General features: G+C 39.7%; 1 protein-coding gene across 7 annotated transcripts in view; it reads right to left on the bottom strand.

The window, feature by feature from the left end:
- The window catches only part of ARHGAP24 (Rho GTPase activating protein 24), a 621697-nt gene that overhangs the window by 36146 nt on the left and 558903 nt on the right, over positions 1-26648 (bottom strand). For all 7 annotated transcript variants that reach the window (XM_061145608.1, XM_061145605.1, XM_061145603.1 and 4 more), the window contains one exon: positions 17259-17466. In XM_061145608.1, the coding sequence (XP_061001591.1) occupies positions 17259-17466 (208 nt within the window). The remainder of the gene's footprint in view (positions 1-17258; positions 17467-26648) is intronic.

Here is a 26648-nt window from a genome sequence, read left to right on the forward strand (position 1 = left end):
GTTCACTCAACACCAGTCCCTGGAGGCCAGCTGTCATACTGTACTACTGAACTTGTCAAGGTACTGTGCTGTAAGATTAAAAATGCTTTATTTTTTTGTGTTTTTAAGTATTATCTGTGTTAAAAGTATTATATACTTATTACAGTATAGTACAGTATTTGTGTTAGTTGGGCACCTAGGCCAGGGCAGGAGGAGAATGGGGTGACAGAGGATGAAATGTTTGGATAGCATCATCAACTCAATGGACAAGAGTGTGAACAAATTCCAGGAGATACTGAAGGACAGGGAAGTCAGGCATGCTGCAGTCCATTCAGTCACAGACTTGGACACGACTGAGTGACTGAACAACATTAGGCTAACTTTGTTGGATTTAGGAACAAATTGTACTTATGAATGTGCTTTCAGAACAGGACTTGTTTGTATCTAGAAGATTTACTGTACAGATATATTACATTAGTGCTGTTGTCTACTTGAACTGTTTTTAAAAGAGATCAGTGTAAGTTGGAAGAGAGAAACAAAATTATATTGAGCAGAAATTAGGGGGTCTTGTTTTCATTTTTTGTTTTGTTATTGTTTTATTGTAATCTAAATTTAGTTCTCTTTAGAAGTATGTGAAAGTGAAAGTCACTCAGTCATGTCCGACTCTTTGCCACCCCATGGACTATACAGTCCATGGAATTCTCCAGACCAGAATACTGGAGTGGGTAGCCTTTCCCTTCTCCAGGGGATCTTCCCAACCCAGGGATCGAACCCAGGTCTCCACACTGCAGGCAGATTCTTTACCAGCTGAGCCACAAAGGAAGCCCTTTTATAATGCATGCTTATTCATGGAGGATTTCTGGAATACAAAACAAATAAAGAAAGCTGAGTGCTGAAGAACTGATGCTTTTGAACTGTGGTGTTGGAGAAGACTCTTGAGAGTCCCTTGGACTGCAAGGAGATCCAACCAGTCCATCCTAAAGATCAGTCCTGGGTGTTCATTGGAAGGACTGATGTTGAAGCTGAAATGCAATACTTTGGCCACCTGATGAGAAGAGCTGACTCATTTGGAAAGACCCTGATGCTGGGAAAGATTGAGGGCAAGAAGAGAAGGGGACAACAGAGGATGAGATGGTTGGATGGTATCACCGACTCGATGGCCATGGGTTTGGGGAAACTCTGGGAGTTGATGATGGACAGGGAGGCCTGGCATGCTGCGGTTCATGGGGTCGCAAACAGTCAGACACGACCAAGCGACTGAATTGAACTGAACTGAACTGGTTTTAATTTAGATCTATGGCTTTTAGAAATATATTCTCATTTATAAGATTGTGACTCTACCTTAGCATCAGTAGGCATTTTGCTTGAGCTGACAAAAACCATATTTTAACAGAATTTTAGAAATTGTTTTGAAACATGACAATTTTCAAATTTCCTGAATTCTAATCTATGAAAATAGGCACATGAGTTGCATACTTATGGAGATATCAGAAATATTTGTATTCTTTTATCCAGCAAATACATTCAAAACATACTCCTTATATCTATTCAACAAAGATTTATTGAATGTCTACATCATGTCAGACACTGTTGTAGATGTCAGGGAAAAAAAGGTGATCAAGAGTCTTAAAATTCTCTACTTTCTTTGAGCTCATGTTTTAGTTATACATGCAGAGTTTGCTTTAGAAATACAGATTTTTAAGTGAATATCAACAGTGAGATCCTCATGAGTATGTATATGTAGGCTTTCAATACTTCACAGATGTTTACCTCAATTCCCAGAATACAATCTTGATTCTTTAGCAATTTTTCAACCATTTCTTTACAATAAACTATCAAGATAATCAGAAAAATAAAAAACCGTAGGCCTTCTAAAATGTATTTAAGAATGGCTCATATGCATATAAAATGATACACAGAATCAGTGTCATCAAGGAAATGCAAACTGCAACAACAATGAGATACCATTCACACTCATTAGAATGGCTAGGATAAAAAAATGAAACACTCATACATTGCTGCTAGAAACACAAAATATCACAGCCATTTTGGTAAACAGTTTGGCAATTACCCAAATGTTCAACACAGATAAAACCTAGCAATTTCACTTCTAGGTGTGCACCAAAGAGAAATGAAAACATGTCCATGCAAAATGCATATTCACATTATTTCTAAAAGCTAAAAAGCAGAAGCAACTGAAATATCTACTAACCGATAAAGGAATAAACAAACTGTAGTATATCCACAAAATGAAGGTCTATTCATGAATGCAAAACAACAAACGACAGATATTTGCTGTAATATGGATGAAGTTCAAAAGCATTATGCTTAAGTGAAAAAAGCTGGATGCAAGAGACCATATATTGAATAATTCCATTTATACAAAATGTCCAAAAAAGAGAAAATCTATAGAGACAGAAAGTACATTAGTGACTGCTGGTGAGAAAGGGCTGCTAGGAATAACAATAAAAGGGTAGATGAGATGCTATTTGAGTGATAAGAATGTGCTAAAACTGATACATGGTAACAGCTGCATAACATGGGAAATCTGTTAAAAATCACTGCCTTGAAATGGGCAAATTGCATGATATGTAAAATGTAACTCAATACATTTATTTCAGAAAATATATACCTTTAAGGGATGTACTTTCACCAAACTCCTGCAAGAATATTTGCAATCTGACTTACAAGACACACAAAAACATATTTTCAGAATATAAGACCTTATAGGTATCTCACTTATCTGTTTGAGTAGGAATTGCTATGCAGATTTCAAAACTGAAAAGAAGATATTCTGTATTAAAAACACTGAAGAGTTCATGTTAAGCACTAGTTTCTGCATTTATGCATTCAGGCATATTACTTTTCCTTGCCACGTGTGCATGCTAAGTCACTTCAGGTGTGTCCAACTCTTTGCGACCCCATGGACCATAGCCCGCTAGGCTCCTCTGTCTATGGAATTCTGCAGGCAAGAATACTGGAGTGGATCGCCATGCCCTCCTCCAGGGGATCTTCCTGACCCAGAGATCAAACCTGTGTCTCTTTTGTTTCCTGCATTGGCAGGAGGGTTCTTTACAACTAGCTCCACCTGGGAAGCCCAAAATGTTAAAACCATCATCAATGTAATGATACTTACAATGACAATAAATACGCTAAATGCCTTCTTCACATTGTACCATTTATTCCTGGTGTTTTTGTTCCACTTTCTTTTATTTTAAGTGCATGAATAAATTGAGGAGGTATTAGGGATTATTTCCATTTTACACACAAAGACACTAGGAATTTGGAGAAGTTAAGTAACTAGTCTTAGATTGTTAACATATGAAGTAAATGGTGCCTGCTTCTCATCAAAGTCTGAACTCTTATTCCTCCACTGCTTCTTACAAATAAGTACACAGATGCCAACTGACAGATATGCCAAATACTGGGAAAATTCTTGGTTAATTGGCTATTTTTTTTCATCACTCAATCAGGTTAGTGGAAGTGAGCTTAAATTTATTCAAAATTAAAATGAAAGGAAAGAGAAATTCAGGTCCCCTGCTTCAGATGTACTTTTAAAATACATTACCAAGAGAGTAAGCATAATGGAACACGACAGATTTCCAGCTAACAATCTGTCTTACATAAAGTATTTAGTAAGTATTCATTTGAGCAAGTATTTTCCACATATGAAATATTTTCCCTGAAGCTCATTAATTTTTCAGACCTTGGTATGTTTACAAGAGGGTTTCATGAGACTCTTGCAAGTTACATCCATGGTTCACATTAGATATGAAGCCAAACATTCAAGGAAGTAGGCCTGTCAGTACTGGAAAAGAGCGATCTGACTGTATTTCCTCAAGTGTGGTTGTTGTCCAGTCATTAAGTCATGTCAGACTCTTTGCAACACCGTGGACTGAGACACACAAGGCTTCCCTGTCCTTCACTATCTCCTAGAGTTTGCACGAACTCCTGTCCATTAAATCCGTGATGCCATCCAACCATCTCATCCTCTGTTACCCCCTTCTCCTCCTACCTTCAGTCTTTCTCAGCATCAGGGTTTTTTCCAATGCACTGGCTCTTCATATCAGATGGCCAAAGTACTGGAGCTTCAGCTTCAGCATCAGTCCTTCCAATAAATATTCAGAGTTGATTTCCTTGAGGATGGACTGGTTTGATCTCCTGGCAGTCCAAGGGACTCTCAAGAGTCTTCTCTAGCACCACAGTTCAGAAGCATCAATTCTTTGTTGCTCAGCATTTGTTATGGTCCAACTCTCACATCCATACATGACAATGGGGAAAATCATAGCTTTGACTGTATAGATCTTTGTTGGCAATGTGATGTCTTTGCTTTTTAATATGCTGTCTAGGTTTGTCTTTCCTTCTAAGGAGCAAGCATCTTTTAATTTCACGGCTGAGTCATTATCCGTAGTGATTTTGGAGCCCAAGAAAATAAAATTTGTCACTGTTTCCACTTTCCCGCCATCTATTTGCCATGAAATGAAGGGACCAGATGCCATGGTCATAGTTTTTTGAATGTTGAGTTTTAAGCCAGCTTTTTCACTCTCCTCTTTCACCCTCATCAAGAGGCACTTCTAAATCAAGTGCCACATGGACAGGACTTTAATGACAACAAATGACACAGTAGCAACATTAGTCCATTTTTGATTTGCTATTCCTGATTATTATATCAAGTAGGAAGTACCAGTTGGGGATGAGAGAAGTTCTCAAGTGGTTCTGGCACCTGCCAATCTTCACTTTCATCAGATAAACAGAGGTTCCCAGGGTCAGAGTTTTCCCAAAGCAGCTATATTCAGATAGCATTTAATAATATGCTCTGTGGCCACTGCACTTGTGCTATATTAACCTTGTATTTATGGCAAGTGATGCTGCTTTTTAGGGGGAAAAATATCAAGTTCCTTTTACAATGAAATTGATAAAAAATAAAAACAGTGAATAAAATTTAAGGAAAAATATCAGAAAATCAAATACAGGTGTTATAAGAATATGGCCAAAAGTCAGGATAATCCTATGTGAATGACAGGCATTTGAAGTACTCTAAAACAATGGTTATCAGTCTTGTCAAGCCACCATAATATATAAGAACTGCATCAAAATATAGAAATGTTAGGAGCTACCATAGCTAAATAGATGCCCAGAACTTTGGAGGGCTGACTTCCATCTGGACTTGGGAAAATCATCTCAGTTGCTGAAAATAAGTAGCTAATTTGCCATCTACAAGTTCAGGACTTGCCTTGGTGAACTCTGAGTCTGTTCTTTGCTTTTCCAACTCTACCTGTTCTTATGCCCTCAAGCTACTCTTTTCTTTCTTCACTTTCCACAATCAGGCTCAGCAAGACCTTTGATTTACACTATGATATAAACGCTCTATATCTGTAGTGTGTTATCCAACTCCACAGTGTTTGAGTTTTCACATGGATCAAAATATTGCTGTTCAGTTGCTAAATTGCCTCTTACTCTTTGTGACATCATGGACTGCAGCACACCAGGCTTCCCTGTCTTTCACTATCTCCTGGAGTTTGCTCAAACTCATGTCCATTGAGTTGGTGATGCCATCCAACCATCTCATCTTCTGTTGTCCCCTTCTCATCCTGCCCTCAAAAATCTTTCCCAGGATCAAAGTCTTTGCCAATGAGTTGTCTCTTCCCATCAGGGGGCCAAAGTATTGGAGCTTCAGCTTCAGCACCAGTCCTTTCAGTGAATATTCAGGGTTGGTTTCTTTTAGGATTGACTGGTTTGATCTCCTTGCTGTTTAAGGGACTCTCAAGAGTTTTCTGGACATCAAAGCAAAGGTACTGGGATGTACTTTTTAGGCTGTTCTAGAATTTCAGGCCCATTTTAGCAGATAGGAAATTTTTTATTTTACACAAAAAATGTATTCCCCAGAAAGTAATTTATCTTTCACAACAGTGTAAGACCTGCTTAGCTGAGTCAGAACTAATATGTTGCTTCCAGTAGTGCCTTGATGTTAATTTTTGTCTCCATTTCATATATTAGAAAACTGAGGCACATCACTATAAAGAAGCAATTTTCCTTCAACCCACACTTCTGCAGCCCACTGTCTGTCTACCATGTCCCAAGTTGTGGTTAGAACACCATATGTATAAGAATGCATATAAGGATTATCTGGGGATTTGCCCAAAATGCAGATTCCTAGGTATCCTTAATCCTTTTAAATCTGAACGAGAGTTACTGGGGTCTGGGCATCTGGACTGTGAGATCTCTCTCTGGGTCATTCTTTTCCAAAATAATGTTTGAGAATCTGTCGTGTGTCCCTTTCAAGGTCACTTTTTATAACTCAGGTCAGTAAGTCTCAAAATTATATGGCTACCCAGAGATTAAAATTAAAATGTGTCTGGCTTTTCTGTCTCCTAAACTTTAGGCTTTTTATTTATTTATTTATTTGCATTTACATCTGTAGACTTGAAGTGTGTTTAGTGATCCTGAATCAGTCACCAACACAAACGAAAAATAAAACAGGAGAAGAGGAGGAGGGATGAAGGCAGAATGAGCTCAGTATACGGGGGAGGGCAGCTGGGGTACCTGGGACAGCAGCTGTCTTACGGGATTCTTGGACAGAGTGTGGAAAATTGCAGCCTTCTCCAGCCTTCTGTCTTAGCTCTTGAAGGTTGTGGTATAAGTGTGTAGTTATTTTGTTGCTGAGCAATTAATGCTACAATGTGACACCCACATGGCCATTTTTGACCCTACCTTCTCAGCTCTTCCAAACTGCATCTTTCTTAACAGCTGATACCATCTGGAGAGCTTTGGAAACAAAATAACACTTGGCTTCTAATCTGGTTTCACACATTCTGCATTTCATTTTTGTCCCTTCAATGTGGGGAAGTTTAACATAAAATGTTATATTTTGATTTGTTTCACTTTGAAACAGAAATAATGAAGAAAAGAATGGTTAGGAACTCCAACATCTGTTGTTTTTTACAGTTGACATAAACCGATTAAATACAAATTTTTTCAGGTCAGTGAAAGCATCCTTTCTCACAGAATTCCCTTTGGTCAAGGAGTCTGTGGAAATACCTCATCTAACTGTAGGAACAACAAGTCATTCATATATAGAGGTCTCAAACCTGGACCTCAGAACTGGGAAAACAGCATTTGATGCCATTAAAGAAGAGTAGAAAGTGCCTGGTCTCATAAAAGCTGGCACATGCACTTGCAATTTCTAAATTCAAGCAGTCTATGTTCTAAATTTCTTTTTCTCAAACCATATTTTTTTCTCTTGTAACACAAGATATTTCCTTTCATTCAAATATGAAATATTAATTTCCAAATGGATCCACAGCTTCAAAAGTACAGGCTGATTTATGAACATAGATGCTCAGCAGCATATGACTAATATATGCAAAACATTGAAAACAACAACAAAGGAGAATTAGACAAGCCCCTACGATGGTATGATGAATTATTATCAGTTTAGCTCAGTCGCTCAGTCGTGTCCGACTCTTTGCGACCCCATGGACTATGAATTATTACATTATCCCTGACATCATGTTTATGAAAATTACTTAGTGACATGGAAAGTTGTTTATGATACAGTGTTACCATGAAAAGGAAAAATACAAAAACTGTGTGATTCCAGTATTTGTGTGTGTATATATATATGTATATATAAATCTGCATTTAGATATCTCTCTATTTTTATTCTGTACATATCAACTTACATATATGTATATATATATGTATATATAAAACAAGAGCTCTCTGGGTTGTTTAGTTTTAAAATATACATCTTTCCTTCTTATATGCTTCTATATTCTAAATTGTATACAAAATGTTATAATTTAAAATGTGATTTTACTGTTTATATAAAATTTTAATAGCACTATACTTTTATAATTATAAAATGTTATTTAAAAAGCTCACTTTAAAACTCAAATTTTTGAGCTTAATATTAGAGCTAAAGTACTATTAGGCCTTAATATTAAAATTAAAGATGGTCTTTGCAGAATTCCTGTGAGATTTTCTCTCCAGATTTTAATAAAGATGAAAGCTAAATCTGGTGACTCTTTGGTGAGATATAAACTTTGTTAGAATAAACAGGGGATAATATTTATTCATTCTTATTCTTTAACATAATTCACAAAGAAAAATTTCTGTACTTTGCTTTATATATTAATATCTAGTCAAAACATTGTGCACGATCTATATTTTTTAACTTAATTCTTTTTTTAGATCACTTTGATGATGAACACTGGTGAGAATAACTTGAACTAGTAAATGTTCCCAGGCAGTTTTTCTTCACATCCCCCAAAACTGAAACCTCTACTAGGACTTGATCACATGAAATTTTAAACCCAGCCAATTCACTAAAAAATCTGATGGGCTGAATACTGTACTTTGGAAATGTACACATTTCCAAAAGTAATTCACTCTCCTTGGAAAATTATGGATTATTTATTCCCAAATAATGTAGTTTACAATTACACTTGGTTACAAACATGTTACTTTTTTTATTTTGTGGTCCATGAATTTGGGAAATCTTTTTTTTTTTTTTTTTTAAGCAGCAGCAATTTGCCTATCTACCTCCCTATGACTGAGGGACTCAAGTTTAACAATTTACTTATGAAAACAAGCATATTCAGATTGCTAGAGTGTCATATCATGATCTCTTTTGATTTTCATCTCTAGCTCCTGGTCAGAGCTCCTAAAACCCTTGCAATTTCCTAAATTATAAGAATATAGAAGCACCTTTTGTTATTTGCTTTTTATCCCTGGTTCCTAAAATAGTTACGGAATGAAGAAAGAGAAAGGAAAGAGTCTTTGTTAATCCTACCAAGTTCTTTCAACTGTGCCTGAATTTACTTAAGGCATCCTTGAGAAAGTCCCTAAGGATGATGCGGGGTGGAGTGGGTGAAGGGTTGTTGCCAGAGAAACCAATCAGGTGAATAGAAGATTGGAACCTTAGCCCCAATGATTAATCAACCATGCCTATGGCAAGAATACTGGAGTGGGCTGCCATTTCCTTCTCTAGTGGATCTTCCCAACCCAGGGATTGAATGTATGTTTCTTGAGTCTCCTGCATTGGTAGGTGGATTCTTTACCACTGTGCCATCTAGAAAGTCCCTGCGTAACGAAGTCTTCATAAAAATTTCCTCACTGAAGGGGTTTGGAAAACTCCTAGGTTAGTGAACATGTCCAAGTGCGAGGAAGGTGGTGTAAGTGGGGAGGGTGTGACTGTTCCGAGCCCCTCCGCCATCCCTGCCCTGTGCCTTTCTTTCATCTGTGTTCCTGAATTGTATCCTTTTATCACAAACCAGTAGTCTAGTAAATGGACTGTTTTCCTGAATTCTGTGAGCTCTTCTAGCAAATGATTGAGCTTGAGGACTCTGATTTATGGCTGGTTGGTCAGAAGTGCAGGTGATGACCTGGCGGGACTCATGACTGGTGCCTGAAGTGGGTGGGGGTGGTGAGGCGGTCTTGTGGAAATGAGCCCTTAACCTGTGGGGTATGAACTAACTCTGGGTAGTTACTGTCAGAACTGATTAACTCAGGACAGTCAGTGCACGACCATCAAGACCTGGAGAATTTGCTTGTTGTGGAAAACCCACACGTTTGGTGTCAGAAGTGCTCTGTGGGTAGATTAGTAGAAAATATTAGTTTTCTCTCCCAGAGTGGTTTTTTCTCTTTAGTATGTAAATAAATTTTTTCCATTTGTTTAAGTGTCTTTCAATGAATTTCCATTTCACTTAGAATAAAAATGACATTTCTTATTATAACCTACTACATTGTTCAGGATCAACCTCTTTCATCTCATCTCCAAGGACGTCATTGGTAAATTTTACCCAAGATACGTGGAGGAAATGATACAACCTATATATACTTTTTCTGAAAATAGAGATTGAGTAACTTTCCCGCTACTTTTGAGACCAGAATTTCTTTGATAACAGAAGTAGTCAAAAGCACTACAAGAAAAGAAACTGCTGAGTCAGTAACCATGATGCATATGGGTTCACAAATCCTCAGCAAGTTGCTTCCAAGTCAGATACAGCAAAATATTAAGACTAATACATCACAACCAAAAGTGGTTTATTCTAGGAGTGCAAAGATGGCTTAACATTTAAAATCCACCTCATTAACATAATTAAACAGAAGAATCATTTGATTTCTACAGTAAATATGGAAAAAGTCGGTTTGATAAAATTCAGTTGTCAGTCATTATTAAAACCGTTAGCAAACCAGAAACAAAAGAATATTTTCAAACATGATAAAGGGCAACATACACAAAACTTATAGCTACCATCATGAGTAATAGCAAAAAACTAAAAACTTCCCTCTACATATAAGAAACATATGTCCACTCACCATTCTTGTAGAATAGTTCTTAGCAAGGACAAAAAAAAAAATCAAGAAAAAGGAATACAAAGCATATCAAAAAGGAAGAAATAAAACTCTCATTATATACAGTCAACAAGATCATGTATAGAGAAAATCCTAAAGGATCTAAAAAACACAATCCTCTAGCATTTATAAATAAATTTATCAAGTTTGTAGGAAAAAATATCTCTATAAAAATCATATTTATATAATCTAGCAGAATAATTAAGAAAATTAAACATAAAAAACAATGCTACTCACCAAAGCATTAAGGATGAATGTAACAAAACAGAGCAAGATCTTACAGTGAAAATTACAAAACATTGCTGAAATATGAAAAGTCCTAATGACACATGGAGATGGGCTATGTTCAAGGATTAGAAGATTTCATATTTTTACACTGTCACTTTTCTCCTAATTGATTTCTAGAGTCAATGAACTATCTATCAAAATCCTAATAGGCTTCTTTCATAAACACTGACACACACTAAATTTTTTAGAGATATGCAAGTGTCATAGAATATACAAAACAATCTTGTAAAGAACAAAGTTGGGGAACTTACTCCACTTTATTTCTAGATTTTAAAGCTATCGTGATTTTCTCCTAAAATAACATCCCACAAATTCTTCCTTTCCTGTACACGTGTGCCACTTCTGTCCATTAAGCTCTGGAGTTTATTTCCCTTCCCTGAAATCTAGGCTGCCCCTGTTTCGTGACTTGCTTTGATCAATGCAGTGCTTACAAGCTTCCATATTCACTCCCTTAGAACCTTGAGCCATAATGTCACTGAGTCTGAATAATCTGATAGAGATTAAAGTTTCATGAAGAGATGCTCTGCTGGATGTGAGGCTTCAAAGAGAGAGAGCGGACCACACAGCTTCCAGCTACCTCCCGTGTACGCTAAGTTGTTTCAGTCATTTCTGACTGTTTGAGACTCCATGGACAGTAGCCCACCCGGCTCCTCTGTCCATAGGATTCTCTGGGCAAGAATATTGGAGTGGGTTGCCATGACCTCCTCCAGGAGATCTTCCCTACCCAGGGAACGAACCTGTGTCTCTTAACGTCTGTTGCTCAACCACTGGCACCACCTTGGAAGCCCAGCTAGCTTAGTCAACTCAGATAATGCTCCAGACATGTGAGTGATGCCTTCTTAGATCCTTCAGACTTAACTGATCTATATTAATCAACACCACGTGTTGGAGAAATGAGGACATCCTTACCAAGTCCTGCCTAAATTGCTGATTTACGAACAAGTGATTGGTTGTTCTTGCTGATGCCACAATATTTGGGGGTCAGTTCATATACCAGGGTAGAAATCTGACTGAGCAAATGAATGACATTCCTTTTTCTCAAAGCAGGCTAGTAACATCATCATATCGTCCCTTATGCTGAAATACTCTCTGTAAGTCCCTTCTACAGATTTTCTAGGGAACAGGCAGCTTCTGTAGATACATTTCAGAAATTAAAAGATAAAGACATTTTTGTGCAGCATGAAATTAACTGAAAGAACTTTCTGATTAAATTTCTGATTGTAAAAGTAAGGTTTACAGATCTGAAAGAGACACGTGCACCCCAATGTTCATTGCAGCACTGTTTATAATAGCCAGGACATGGAAGCAACCTAGATGCCCATTAGCAGATGAATGGATAAGGAAGCTATGGTACATATACACCATGGAATATTACTCAGCCATTAAAAAGAATTCATTTGAATCAGTTCTAATGAGATGGATGAAACTGGAGCCCCTTATACAGAGTGAAGTAAGCCAGAAAGATAAAGACCAATACAGTATACTAACGCATATGTATGGAATTTAGAAAGATGGTAACGATAACCCTATATGCAAAACAGAAAAAGAGACACAGATGTACAGAACAGAATTTTGGACTCTGTGGGAGAAGGCAAGGGTGGGATGTTTTGAGAGAACAGCATCGAAACATGTATATTATCTAGGGTGAAACAGATCACCAGCCCAGGTTGGATGCATGAGACAAGTGCTTGGGCCTGGTGCACTGGAAGACCAAGAGGAATCGGGTGGAGAGGGAGGTGGGAGGGGGGATCGGGATGGGGAATACATGTAAATCCATGGCTGATTCATGTCAATGTATGACAAAAACCACTACAATATTGTAAAGTAATTAGCCTCCAACTAATAAAAATAAATGAAAAAAAATAAGTAAGGTTTACTGAATTTATAGTATAAAAAAGGGGAGTACGTTCCTCATCATTACACAAAATTAATGTTTATCTTTTCTTATATTTTCTTTGGTCTCAATGCATTAATGCATTTTATGAAAAAAATGAATTTTTTTTGCAATTGGGATCATATTTTATATAAAGTTTATTGTTAGCCTATAGTTATCAGGAAATAATTACTTACAGGGCACATCTCTTCTTACAAGTACCCTAAGACATATAAAATAGACCCTTATTCTCACATTTAGCAAAGATCTGTTATCAGAAACACACTTAAAATGCTTATGTCAGGAGAATTTTTAATAAATAAACTTTACTATTAGGGTCATCTGCGTGTACTGAGACCATTACACAAATACAAAGAAAAAGGTCATTGAAATTTATCAGTGTCGTATGAAGTTCATTGCACAGAATATTGTTTTCTCATAATGTGATATTTTATTATGAGAATTCCATTGACAAACTTTTTTCTAATTTTAGCACAAAACTTTATATTTCTCCTAGATAAACCATTGTTTACATATTCTAAACAGGCCTGAACTATGGAACCACTGAACTTTATTTTTTTCAAAGTATAGACTAAGACATGAGGGTCCCCCACCAAAAGTATATCTGCAAATGTATTCTCTGACCTTAGTTTTGAATTCATTTCCTTACCTTCACATTTAATTTTCTATCAAAGGGATTTATGAATCTTTATAAACTGTGATACTTTTTTGTAAAATTAATTTACCTGTCTTATTTTTCCATTTATCATTATACAATTAGCATTTTTTGAACATTTTAATAACTAAGCAACATTTTATTATGTTAATCACACTACTGCTAGAGACAATAGATTGGTGTTCATTCTTCAGTATTATAGAGACTGTAAGAAACAACTCTGCATTTCAATTTTTGCACAGATTTTGTTTTTTTTCTAGGATTAGGTTTTCCTTATGGGGTCTTGAAATATATTACCAAATTTCTTTAGAAAGACTACAATGATCTACGCTAATCATGAGGGTGCCTACTTCAACACACCTTGCCAGCACTGAGTAGTATTATTGTTCAGGATTTTGTTAATGTGACCAGTAAAAGGACATCAAATGAGTTAACATGATTTTTAAAAAATTATTATTAGCACAAACCCATACTCTCAACGATGCTTCCCTTACCTTGTATCAAGTATTCAAGAGTCTTCTTGTCTATTTGTTCTATAGACCTGTGTCTATCCATGTGATAATTCTATACTTTCAAAGAGAAAGTACACTACACAATTACCTCTAATAGTAAGAAAAGTTACAATATAAATGTTCAACATTACTGAAGTAGTTATATGTGACATAGCTGCAGACTGAAACAATTATTAAAAATTATGCTTATAGAGTTTGCCAACAATCAGATGCTAAATTAGAATATGTTGGCATAAGGGCGTTTTGCAACTATTGATATGAAAAAAAACTTGTTTCTGTTGAATTAAAAAAAATGAAGAGGTAATTAACAAAATATTGTCAGTGCTCAACTCAATTAGTGGAGTTATGGGTGCTTTACACATTCTTTGCTGGAACTTTCATTATTTTCTAAATTGCACCAAGGATTGCAAATCTTTTCTAGATTAGGGTGGGGCTATATATTTAAGACACAATGCTTTTAATTACAGTGTCAATATCCCAAGCTGTTGATCAACACTTTAAATATTCTTTAGCTGAAAGAATTCAAAGAAACATCAAACAAGAGAAGACTGCTATTTTAAAAATTCACTTTTCCTTGCAGAAGAAGGTAAACTTCCAAACTCATTCTATGAGGCCACCATCACCCTAATTCCAAAACCAGACAAAGATGCCACAAAAAAAGAAAACTACAGGCCAATATCACTGATGAACATAGATGCAAAAATCCTTAACAAAATTCTAGCAAACAGAATCCAACAACATATTAAAAAAATCATACACCATGACCAAGTGGGCTTTATCCCAGGAATGCAAGGATTCTTTAATATCCACAAATCAATCAATGTAATACACCACATTAACAAATTGAAAGATAAAAACCATATGATTATCTCAATAGATGCAGAAAAAGCCTTTGACAAAATTCAACATACATTTATGATTAAAACTCTTCAGAAAGCAGGAATAGAAGGAACATACCTCAACATAATAAAAGCTATATAGGACAAACCCACAGAAAGCATTACCCTCAACGGTGAAAAATTGAAAGCATTTCCCCTAAAATCAGGAACAAGACAAGGGTGCCCACTCTCACCACTACTATTCAACATAGTTTTGGAAGTTTTGGCCACAGCAATCAGAGCAGAAAAAGAAGTAAAAGGAATCCAGATAGGAAAAGAAGACATGAAACTCTCGCTGTTTGCAGATGACATGATCCTCTACACAGAAAACCCTAAAGACTCTACCAGAAAATTACTAGAGTTAATCAATGAATATAGTAAAGTTGCAGGGTATAAAATTAACACACAGAAATCCCTTGCATTCCTATATACTAACAATGAGAAAACAGAAAGAGAAATTAAGGAAACAATACCATTCACCATTGCAACAAAAAGAATAAAATACTTAGGAGTATATCTTCCTAAAGAAACAAAAGACCTATACATAGAAAACTATAAAACACTGATGAAAGAAATCAAAGAGGACACAAACAGATGGAGAAATATACCGTGTTCATGGGCTGGAAGAATCAATATTGTCAAAATGGCTATACTACCCAAAGCAATCTATAGATTCAATGCAATCCCTATTAAGCTACCAACAGTATTTTTCACAGAACTAGACCAAAGAATTTCACAATTTGTATGGAAATACAAAAAACCTCGAATAGCCAAAGTAATCTTGAGAAAGAAGAATGGAACTGGAGGAATCAACCTGCCTGACTTCAGACTATACTACAAAGCCACAGTCATCAAGACAGTATGGTACTGGCACAAAGACAGAAATATAGATCAATGGAACAGAATAGAAAGCCCAGAGATAAATCCACGAACTTATGGACACCTTATCTTCGACAAAGGAAGCAAGGATATACAATGGAAAAAAGACAACCTCTTTAACAAGTGGTGCTGGGAAAACTGATCAACCACTTGTAAAAGAATGAAACTAGAACACTTTCTAACACCATACACAAAAATAAACTCAAAATGGATTAAAGATCTAAATGTAAGACCAGAAACTATAAAACTCCTAGAAGAGAACATAGGCAAAACACTCTCCAACATAAATCACAGCAGGATCCTCTATGACCCACATCCCAGAATATTAGAAACAAAAGCAAAACTAAACAAATGGGACCTAATGAAACTTAAAAGCTTTTGCACAACAAAGGAAACTATAAGCAAGGTGAAAAGACAGCCCTCAGACTGGGAGAAAATAATAGCAAACAAAGCAACAGACAAAGGATTAATCTCAAAATTATACAAGCAACTCCTGCAGCTCAATTCCAGAAAAATAAATGACCCAATCAAAAAATGGGCCAAAGAACTAAACAGACATTTCTCCAAAGAAGACATACAGATGGCTAACAAACACATGAAAAGATGCTCAACATCACTCATTATCAGAGAAATGCAAATCAAAACCACAATGAGGTACCATTACACACCAGTCAGGATGGCTGCTATCCAAAAGTCTACAAGCAATAAATGCTGGAGAAGGTGTGGAGAAAAGGGAAGCCTCTTACACTGTTGGTGGGAATGCAAACTAGTACAGCTGCTATGGAAAACAGTGTGGAGATTTCTTAAAAAACTGGAAATAGAACTGCCATATGACCCAGTAATCCCACTTCTGGGCATACACACCGAGGAAACAAGATCTGAAAGAGACACGTGCACCCCAATGGTCATCGAAGCACTGTTTATAATAGCCAGGACATGGAAGCAACCTAGATGCCCATCAGCAGACGAATGGATAAGGAAGCTGTGGTACATATACACCATGGAATATTACTCAGCCATTAAAAAGAATTCATTTGAATCAGTTCTAATGAGATGGATGAAACTGGAGCCCATTATACAGAGTGAGGTAAGCCAGAAAGATAAAGAACATTACAGTATACTAACACATATATATGGAATTTAGAAAGATGGTAACGATAACCCTATATGCAAAACAGAAAAAGAGACACAGATGTACAGAACAGAATTTTGGACTCTGTGGGAGAAGGCGAGGGTGGGATGTTTCAAGAGAACAGCATCGAAACATGTATATTATCTAGGGTGAAACAGATCACCAGCCCAGGTTGGATGCATGAGACAAGTGCTTGGGCCTGGTGCACTGGGAAGACCCAGAGGGAGCTGGTAGAGAGGGAGGTGGGAGGGGGGATCAGGATGGGGAATACATGTAAATCCATGGCTGATTCATGTCAATGTATGACAAAAACCACTACAATATTGTAAAGTAATTAGCCTCCAACTAATAAAAATAAATGAAAAAAAAAAAGATACTTTGCATTCCTCAAAAAAATAAAAAATAAAAATTCACTTTTCCAATGCCCAAGTTTAATACTTGATGTGAGACCAAAGGAAAAGAATAAATAATAATGTTTTAAGGGGGGAAAAGCATAGCAGAGAAAGACACCTAATACCACATTTTTGATTCTGTAACTTAATAATCACAATCCATCTTTGCGAGGTCATATAATTCATCTTCTAAACTGTGACAATTTCAATTCAAGTTATGCCATCTCAGCTTATAGCAACCTTTCAGTTTAGTTAGAGCGTCTCCTTCTTAGTAAAATCGTGAAATCTACCTGTCAAATGACGGCTTTTCTCCGCAGTCAAAAGCATCCTGCAGTTCCTTGACCAGATTAGCCTGGCCTGGCAGTCGGAAGAGACCCTCCTCCTTCAGCCCCCTTTGTCGGATGAAGTCCACACACTGCTCCACCAACATCGGAGCCAGGCGGTTCCCATACCTCTTCTCATAGCGAACAGTATCTTCCAGTTTCTGTCCAAAAATGCCTGGAGAAATAAAGGATCACAATGAATTTGAAAAATTCATCTGTTCCTACTATGTAAGTTTAAGCAAACTCTGGAAGATAGCGAAGGACAGGGAGACCTGGTTCTCTGCAGTCTATAGGGTGGCAAAGAGTTGGACACGACTTAGCGACTGAACAACAACTATTACTACTTCTTTGTTCTAACTACTGGACCACAAGAGAATTCCCCTCTCTTCACTTTTGTTTTCTTTTTGAAATAAAAGGGCACCTTCTGTTTTCAGTCAAGTGATGATGCCATGATTATAATGAAGGTGGTTTATCACCTTCATGGTTTATCATGAAAAGAGACACAGGATTTTTACCCATATAAAATATTTCAGACAGTGTCTGCTCTTTAAAATCTTAAACTATTAATTTACTGGAAAGAAAAAAAAATTGAATTATGAAGCTTTATGTTCTACAAGTGAGGAGACAGGGTCATAGTGATTTTTCCTAACAGGAATGAGTATCTGATTACATATTGTCTAGAATTAGCAGCACATGGGGGTAATAAAAATCAAAACCATTTTGGCTAGTTTTATTCATTGTTTTTAGATACTTACAAATCATGCATTTCTTTGTGCATGCATTTGGGGCTGAATATCCCCCACTCTTTATCCTTCGTACCCCACTGATTAAGGGACAATGCCTCTAAAATACACTAATATGAGTTGGAACTTGGAAAAATAACCAACCAATGAGAAAAGAGGAAGAAAAGGAGCCAAAGAAAATATGATTCCAATGTTCCCAGATGGGATGAATATTACTGAAAGGTTTTAATGGCCTAATGAGTTTCATAAAAGGGGAAGAAAAATTAGTGGTGCATGTTGAAACTATGTAAGACTCTGGAATGTTTGGGGAATTATTTCAAAACCGTTAAGTTCAGGATTTAACAATAAGAACATATGCTTTACTTCTCTATCAGTAAAATAATTTATGTATGGATTCAGTAAAGTAAAACCATCACATTCCATGCAATAAACACTTGCTACTAAAGAGAATATTCTTAGCCTAGGCAGAAACAAAAACACAACAAATGAAACTATTCTCCACCTGGTATCCAGTCTAGCACTAACATGTTCCTTTGAGGAAAAAGGCTTGCATGATCCGATATTAATATTTAAGTGCCTATAAAACAATTGGAAATTAGCTGAGTTTGTAGACTGCAACAAGCAGTTTCTCGAAAATGGTATGTTAGATGTCGGAATCACTGATCTCTGGCTTTCCTGTCACTCCCAGCAGTGTCCAATACTTTATGAAGTGGTGATAATGATTTGAAACTCTTAGTATTTTAATAACAAAGCTTGAAAATTGACCATGAAGGAAGAACACTGACTGTTTCTCGATGGAGCTCTTTCATGCTTTCTTGCCTGGAATGTTTGGATTCTATCCTGCCAAAATTAAGGAGATAGCCTTTCAGAGGCACTTATAAATTAAATAAAAAAATAATGCTAACATTAGGGAATAAATCTTATCTATCTGATTTTTCACTTCTTTTTTTTTTTTTTTTTTTTGGACTGACACATTATTAATACTTAAGGTATCTCCCTAAATCCAGCAGAAAATCTATTAAAGATGTTCCAGTTCAACCTCAATGTGTGCTACACATGAGAACCAAACTTCCAAGATTTAGTTTTATGCAGTAATGAAAAACAGTCAAACATTCTTTTCTGATCAGGGTTCCTTTGTTCCCCAAAACTCAGGGAGGTGATAAAGGATACAGTAAGTTTTGCTTTAGAAGGGTACTCTGGTTTTCTTTTTTTTCCCCTGTTACACATAGGCTTGCCTGTATGATAAGAATTTTCTTAAGTATAGCAACAAACTAAAAGCCAAGAGCCCCCAACATTCATTCAGGCATTAAGTACCTAACACGCACTGTTGTTGACATGTATTCCCTTATTTCCATAATAAATATACATGGTAGCTATGAAACTGAGAGAGATTAAATACATAAGGTTAGTTACACAGCTGGAGAAGGCAATGGCACCCCACTCTAGTACTCTTGCCTGGAAAATCCTATGGATGGAGGAGCCTGGTGGGCTACAGTCCACGGGGTCGCGAAGAGTCGGACACGACTGAGCGACTTCACTTTCACTTTTCACTTTCATGCATTGGAGAAGGAAATGGCAACCCACTCCAGTGTCCTTGCCTGGAGAATCCCAGGGACGGGGGAGCCTGGTGGGCTGCCGTCTGTGGGGTCGCTCAGAATCGGACACAACTGAAGCGACTTAGCAGCAGCAGCAGCAGTTATACAGCCCCAAATCACAGAATGGAAATCCTTATCTAGACTTAGCCTTACAAATCTTTGCTTGTCTCTGAGTACCTGTCCTCTTCCACTTTATTTAACTCAATTATCATGTGTTTTCATTTTCTAGTAATTTAAAATATTAATAAATTCTAAAAGTGAAGAAAACAGCATACCTTTTCTGTGCTCTGAAAAATGATAATAGTGAGGCTGTATTTATGTATGCCAGGCATGGGTACAAGCAGTTTATCTGCACTCCTTTTACTTAAAACTCACAGCATTCTATGAGGTAGGCACCACCATTTTGCTGAGGAGGAGACTAAAGCACAAGTAAGTAACTTGCTGAACGTCACAAGGTAAAAGGTGGAACCAGGATTTGATCAAGGCTGTTGAATTTCAGAGCGACTGTGTGTGCATTACAAAATATTGCACAGTGGGCATAATGGCTAAAAATTGAGTTACAGAGGAAGGGCTGACTCATTGGAAAAGACCCTGATGCTTGAAAAGACTGAGGTCAGGAGGAGAAGGAGGGCAGAGGATGAGATGGTTGGATGGCATCACTGAATCAATGGATTTGAATTTGAACAAACTTTGGGAGATGGTGAAGAACAGGGAAGCCCAGAGTGTTGTAGTCCATGGGGTCATAAAGAGTTGGACACAACTTAGTGACTGATCAACAATAATCTCAGATATGCAGATGACACCACCCTTATGACTGAAAGTGAAGAAGAACTAAAGGGCCTCTTGATGAAAGGGAAAGAGGAGAGTGAAAAAGTTGGCTTAAAGCTCAACATTCAGAAAACTAACATCATGGCATCCGGTCTCATCACTTCATGGCAAATAGATGGGGAAACAGTGGTTGACTATATTTCTGGGCTCCAAAATCACTGCAGATTGTGATTGCAGCCATGAAACTAAAAGACAGTTATTCCTTGGAAGGAAAGTTATGACCAACCTAGATAGCATATTAAAAAGCAGAGACAGAATATCACATGGTCTGAGACTGTTTCTCCCTTAAAGTCCATTCTGCCTTGGTGGGCTTGATCAGGTGCGGATGAAAACACAGATGGGTTAAATATCTCATGTCCCAGGCCATCTCCGGAAAAGCCAATTCATACTCACTTCTGTTTCCCCCTCCTTCTAGCCTAACAATTCCCAGGGGGTCAAGAATTTCACAGCAGACAGGACACCTCCTAGGGGAGGGCAGAATACGAGCATACAAGGACCAGTTTCTTATCCTAAAAATCCCCTGGCGATAGCTTGGTAATAATTTTCCCCGAGACGGCGTGGACACACCTCCTAAATGACCTTCACAAATTTCCTTCCTAAACCCTAGCACGCTCGCCGACCTGTGTACCAAGCAATCGCCGCCTGCCTATTCCAGGCTCCTGTGGGTCCCCGCTCCTTCTAGTCCCTCCCAGGGGGGTGATCAGGCCCCCTCTTCCACCCTGCCGGGTGGGTTCCTCCTCACCTGAGCGCTCAGTTCCCCTGCTGCCGTCCACTACCTGCTGACGTGAAAGGTCTGGGCGTTGAGAAGCAGAATCCTTCCAGAGGGGCGAGGCGCCTTCCCCCCTCTAGGAGATTCAAGCTACAAAGCCTCGGGGTGGCCTCAAATGAGACCTGTCTCCTCAAAGCGAGGAGTTTCCCGGCCCATGCACCAAATGTTATAGCCATGCTTTCCGGGAAACAAACTCACTCAGAAGGACAATGCAGATAGTGGAGTGCAGTTTATTACGCCGGCGGGCCCAAGGCAGAGTCTCGAAGACACGCTGATCCCCCTTCTCCCTCTGGGATATGGCAGGTAAGGCTCTTCTCACCCCAATTAGGAAGGAGGCAGAATGGCAATTTAAGTGTCACTGAGTGGAAATATCAGAAGTACATAGGGTACTGAGAACTTCGCAGACAGAACGAAAAGGAAATGTAGAAGAAGGTCCGAGAAGGTAAGCAAGATGGGGTGAAGTGAATCTAAGGCAACTGTATTGGAGTGAAAATTTTAAAGAAGGGATTAAGAGGAGACTATGGGGTGAAGATGAAGCCTAACTGCCTCCACATACTCTGTGAGGTCGAATGGCCCCCTATGGGAGCAGGATGGCCACCAGAGAACACCGTGAACTTAAAAATAGTGGAAGCAATCTACACAGTAGTCACAGAAGAGCCAGGACACCTGGGTCAATATCCATCTATTGACTCATGGCTAGGGTTAGCTTGAGACCCTCCTACTTGGACAAGGTTCTGTATCCAGAAGGGAAAGGGAAAAATATTAAGGGCACAAAAATTGACTGATGATAAAAAAGGAAATTCTACAGGATTTGGACGGGGATGACCTGACCCCTCCCCCATACTGGATAATGACACGCCTGCCTCCCAGTGCTTCACCAGGACTGGAGGCCGCCTTAATGCCCGATCCAGGGCCAGGTGAAGTTTCTGCAACAGCCACTGCTCCTCCGCCAGCTCTCTCGGAGTTCGTAGAGCCGCCGTTTGGGCAGGCTCCGATCCCGGTGACAGAAGCCTCTGGCCAACACTTCCAGGATCTGGCTCCACCCGAACCGCCCAAGCTATAACCCGCCTCTCCCGGTGAGTACTGACAAGAGGGGGAGGGAGACGTTGGAATTAAGCAGAGACCGCGCTCTGCCAGAGAGCTGGAGGGAACGAAAGAGAACAGACAAGAGACTTACAGTGCAAGCTGCTGCTCTGGGAAAGTCTATCTCGGGCCCTCCAGAAAACCTCATCTGCCCCAGGGACAGGACAGTCCTTCAGCCGGTCCCAAGGGAGGCCCTGGGCCCGTTACAGCCAAACCAGTGTGCCTGGCGCCGAGCTTTTGGCCACTGGAAGAATGAATGCCCTAAGGCAAGGAAGGAAGAGGAAGCTCCCACAGTTGCAGGGCTTGCTGACTTGGAAATTAACTAGGGCTGCCAGGGCTCAGAGATATCAGGTCCCCGAGAGCCCATGGTAACCGTAAAAGTGGGGGACCAAAACATTGACTTCATGGTGGATACAGGAGCAGAACTGTCGGTAGTAACAAAACCTGTGGCAACACTGTCCAAAAAGACTACCGCTGTAACTGGGGTATCGGGAGAAGAGATGATTAAATCGTTTTGCCAGCCCAGAAAATGTCAGATGGGGGGGGGGGGCACCAAGTGATTCATGAATTCCTCTACGTTCCTAAGTGCCCAGTACCCCTGTTGGGAAGAGACTTGCTCTCCAAACTAGGAGCACAAGTGACTTTCTCCCCTGAGGAGAGGCCCACCTTCTGGACGGACTCTATGACTTATTTGCCCTCTCTCTCAATACCAACCCAAGATGAGTGGAGGTTGCATGAGCCTCTGAAGGCAGAACTGGGTGGGCCAGAAGAGCATGAGGGAGCTAACTCAATTATTCCCTGAGGTCTGGGTGGAAGACAACTCCCCCTCCCCCCAGGCTGGCTAAACATCACGCCCCAGTGAAATGGAACTCAAACCAGGCACCATCCGGTTAGAGAGTGCCAGTACCCGCTACGGATGGAGGCCTGAACCGGCATATTGCCCCACATCAATAGATTGAAACAAGCAGGCATTCTAATAGAGTGCCAGTCGGCTTGGAACACGCCAATCCTGCCAGTCAACAGGGAAGGAGGACAGGACTATAGGCCTGTACAAGATCTCAGGCTAGTCAACCAGGCTACTGTGACTTTACACCGCACTGTTCTAAACCCCTATACCTTACTTAGCCTCCTCCCACCGAGGACTAAAGTGTACACTTGCCTAGATCTCAGGGATGCCTTCTTCTGCATACGCCTCGCCCCCGCGTCACAGCCCATCTTTGCCTTTGAATGGGAAGATGCAGTGGGGAGCACCAAACAACAGCTCATCTGAACTCCCCCACAAGGGTTTAAAAACTTCCCAGCCATCTTTGGGGAAGCCTTGGCTTCTGATCTGGACTCATTCCATCCAGAAGAGTATGGATGTCAGCTCCTACAATAGGGGGATGACCTGCTGCTGGCTGCCTGAGACCAAGGGAAAATGCTGGAAAGGGACAAATGCACTGCTCCAGCTGTTGATGAAAGCAGGTTACCGGATGTCGAAGAAGAAGGCACAGATCTACAAAGAGGAGGTAAGGTATCCGGGGTTTGTTTTAAAGAAGGACTCAAGGTTCCAGACCCTAATTGGGTCCTATATACTGATGGCACTCGCCTGATAAAACAGGGACAACAGCTCTCGGGTATTCCAAAGTGGAAGGGGCCATCAAGACTGAAAAGAGAGGGTGGGAATTGCCAAGTGGCAAATTATTGGTACCGGAGGAGCTGGCACACACTCTGGTAAGCCAGACACACCAAGCGACCCACCTAGGCCATGCTCCCTGCTCACAGGTTAATGCTGCCTCTTGGATATTCAGACAAAAACCTCCAGGTATTCAACTGAAAGGCACACTGCCCCTTGAACACCTGGGAGTGGACTTCACTGAAATGAAACCTCACCGACACTACCGTTACCTGCTAGTCATGGTATGTGCATTCTTGAGATAGGTAAAAGCTTTTCCTACCTGGACTGAAAGAGAATCAGAAGTATCCCGGTGCCTGATTAGGGAAATGGTTCCTAGATTTAGATTTCCTACCAGCACAGGATCAGGCAATGGCCTGGCTTTTGTAGCTGATTTAGTATAACAAGTAAGCAAAACTTTAAACTGCACACTGCATATAGGCCCAGAGTTCTGAGATGGTGGAATGAACCAACCGGACACTTAAAGAGACTCTCCAAGTGGATCAGAGAGACTGACTGCTCCTGAGTGGACTTGCTTCCGATGGCTCTGCTCAGACTCAGGATGACCCCACAGTCCCAAGGCTATTCTCCATACGAAATTGTGTATGGGAGGCCTCTTCCCATAATAAAACAGGTATCAACAAATTTGCCTCAGGTAAGGGGGGATAGGATTTCACAGCAGATGGAACTGGGTAAGGTAATAAATCGGGTAACTAAGTTTGTACAAGAAAGGGTGCTGTTCCCCCTTGGGGAACAGATTAATGAGTTTACACTTGGTGACCAAGTATGGGTCAAAGATTAGAAACATGATTTGCTAGCCCTTTGGTGAAAGGGCCCTTATGTTATTCTAACTACCCCTACTGCAGTTAAAGTTGCAGGTATTGTCCCTTGATCCATCACACCAGAGCGAAGAAGGCATACCACGCTGACCCGGAGGACGCCAAGTGGACCACCCAGAAGGACCCCACCGACCCACGGGGAACCAAGATCATTCTGAAGAGGAAGAAGAGAACGAGATCCCGGACGAGACCTCTTCAGGATGGAGCTGGGTAAACGACTCCTGCTGCTTGGCCTCATCAACGCAATTCTGAATCTGACCAGTGTTCCTGCACAGGACAACGTCTTCATCTCCTGGGCACATTCTTACGCGAACTTCCACAACTCCTCCAACTGTTGGGTATGTGGGGCCATGCCCCTGTCAGTAATGGACGGACTCCCCTGGTGGGTATCGCCACTCCGTTATGGGGACTTTATACCACTGTGTTCCTTCTTAGAGCAACAGAAAGGAACTTTTTTTCTCTCTCAACAATCATAACCTTTCTTTGCTCTCCTGGTGTAAGAAGAAGCCATCATTGAGCCAGGGACATAGGGTTACATTTAACATGAACACCAGCCTTACGGAAGTAACAAAGGCTTATACCTCATATATGAAAAGTAAAAAGGAGAAGGGTTCTCTTACAAAAGGGGGACAGGCCTCCCGGTACCTTGAGCAATACTACCAGGTCTGGGATGAATATTTCTGGATGACTCCTGAGAAAGGACAGTTGATTACCCCTGCTACTATTTGCTGGGAACAAAAAGAACAGAAAGTTGGATTTGGAGACCACCCCCGTGACCCAAAAGAATGAAAATATATGGGTTATTTGCCCCCTGAACAATGTAAACAAATCTTGGAAGTTACCTATCACCCCAATCAGTCTGTTCAGTGGCCCAGTTTCGACAGGAAATATAATCCTGCAATCCACTGGGTAGCCCCCAATGGGACCCAGTGGCTCTGTGGGCTTAACTTATGGCCATGGTTACCAGTTGGCTGGGTGGGGCGTTGCACATTAGGATTTGCTTTCGCCCATGGCAGTATTAAGCCTGGCCTACACCAGCCTCCAGTAAACCTGCCTTATCTGCATGCAAGATGGACACGATCCGTGTTCCAATGGTATGACTATCTTGCTGCCTTGTTTGTACCCTCTGTAGGAACAACAGATATCATGGTTAAGGTAGAGGCCTTAACTAATTTCATTAAACAGGCCCTCTTAGACAGTACAAAAGCCATTCAAGCTTTAAACGAAGAACAAATTCAGATGAGGAAGGCAGTAATTCAAAATAGGATGGCATTAGACATACTCACAGCAGCCCAAGGAGGGACTTGCACCGTAATTAAAGTCGAATGTTGTGTATACATCCCTGACATGTCTGGAAATGTATCTACTGCCTTGAAGGATATGCAAAATCAAGTGAAAGCCATGTCTAATGAAAATATTCCCTTTTGGACCTCAAAAAAAAAAAAAAAAAAAAAAGCAGATACATTGCTTTGCCAACAAAGGTCCGTCTAGTCAAGGCTATGGTTTTTCCAGTGGTCATGTATGGATGTGAGAGTTGGACTATAAAGAAAGCTGAGCACCAAAGAACTGACTCTTTTGAACTGTGGTGTTGGAGAAGACTCTTGAGAGTCCCTTGGACTGCAAGGAGATCCAACCAATCCATCCTAAAGGAGATCAGTCCTGGGTGTTCATTGGAAGGACTGATGCTGAAGCTAAAACTCCAATACTTTGGCCACCTCATGTGAAGAGTTGACTCATTTGAAAAGACCCTGATGCTGGGAGGGATTGGGGGCAGGAGGAGAAGGGGAGGACAGAGGATGAGATGGCTGGCTGGCATCACCGACTCAATGGATATGGTTTTGTGTAA

The sequence above is a fragment of the Dama dama genome, chromosome 6, assembly GCF_033118175.1.
Source record: "Dama dama isolate Ldn47 chromosome 6, ASM3311817v1, whole genome shotgun sequence".
Taxonomy (NCBI): domain Eukaryota; kingdom Metazoa; phylum Chordata; class Mammalia; order Artiodactyla; family Cervidae; genus Dama; species Dama dama.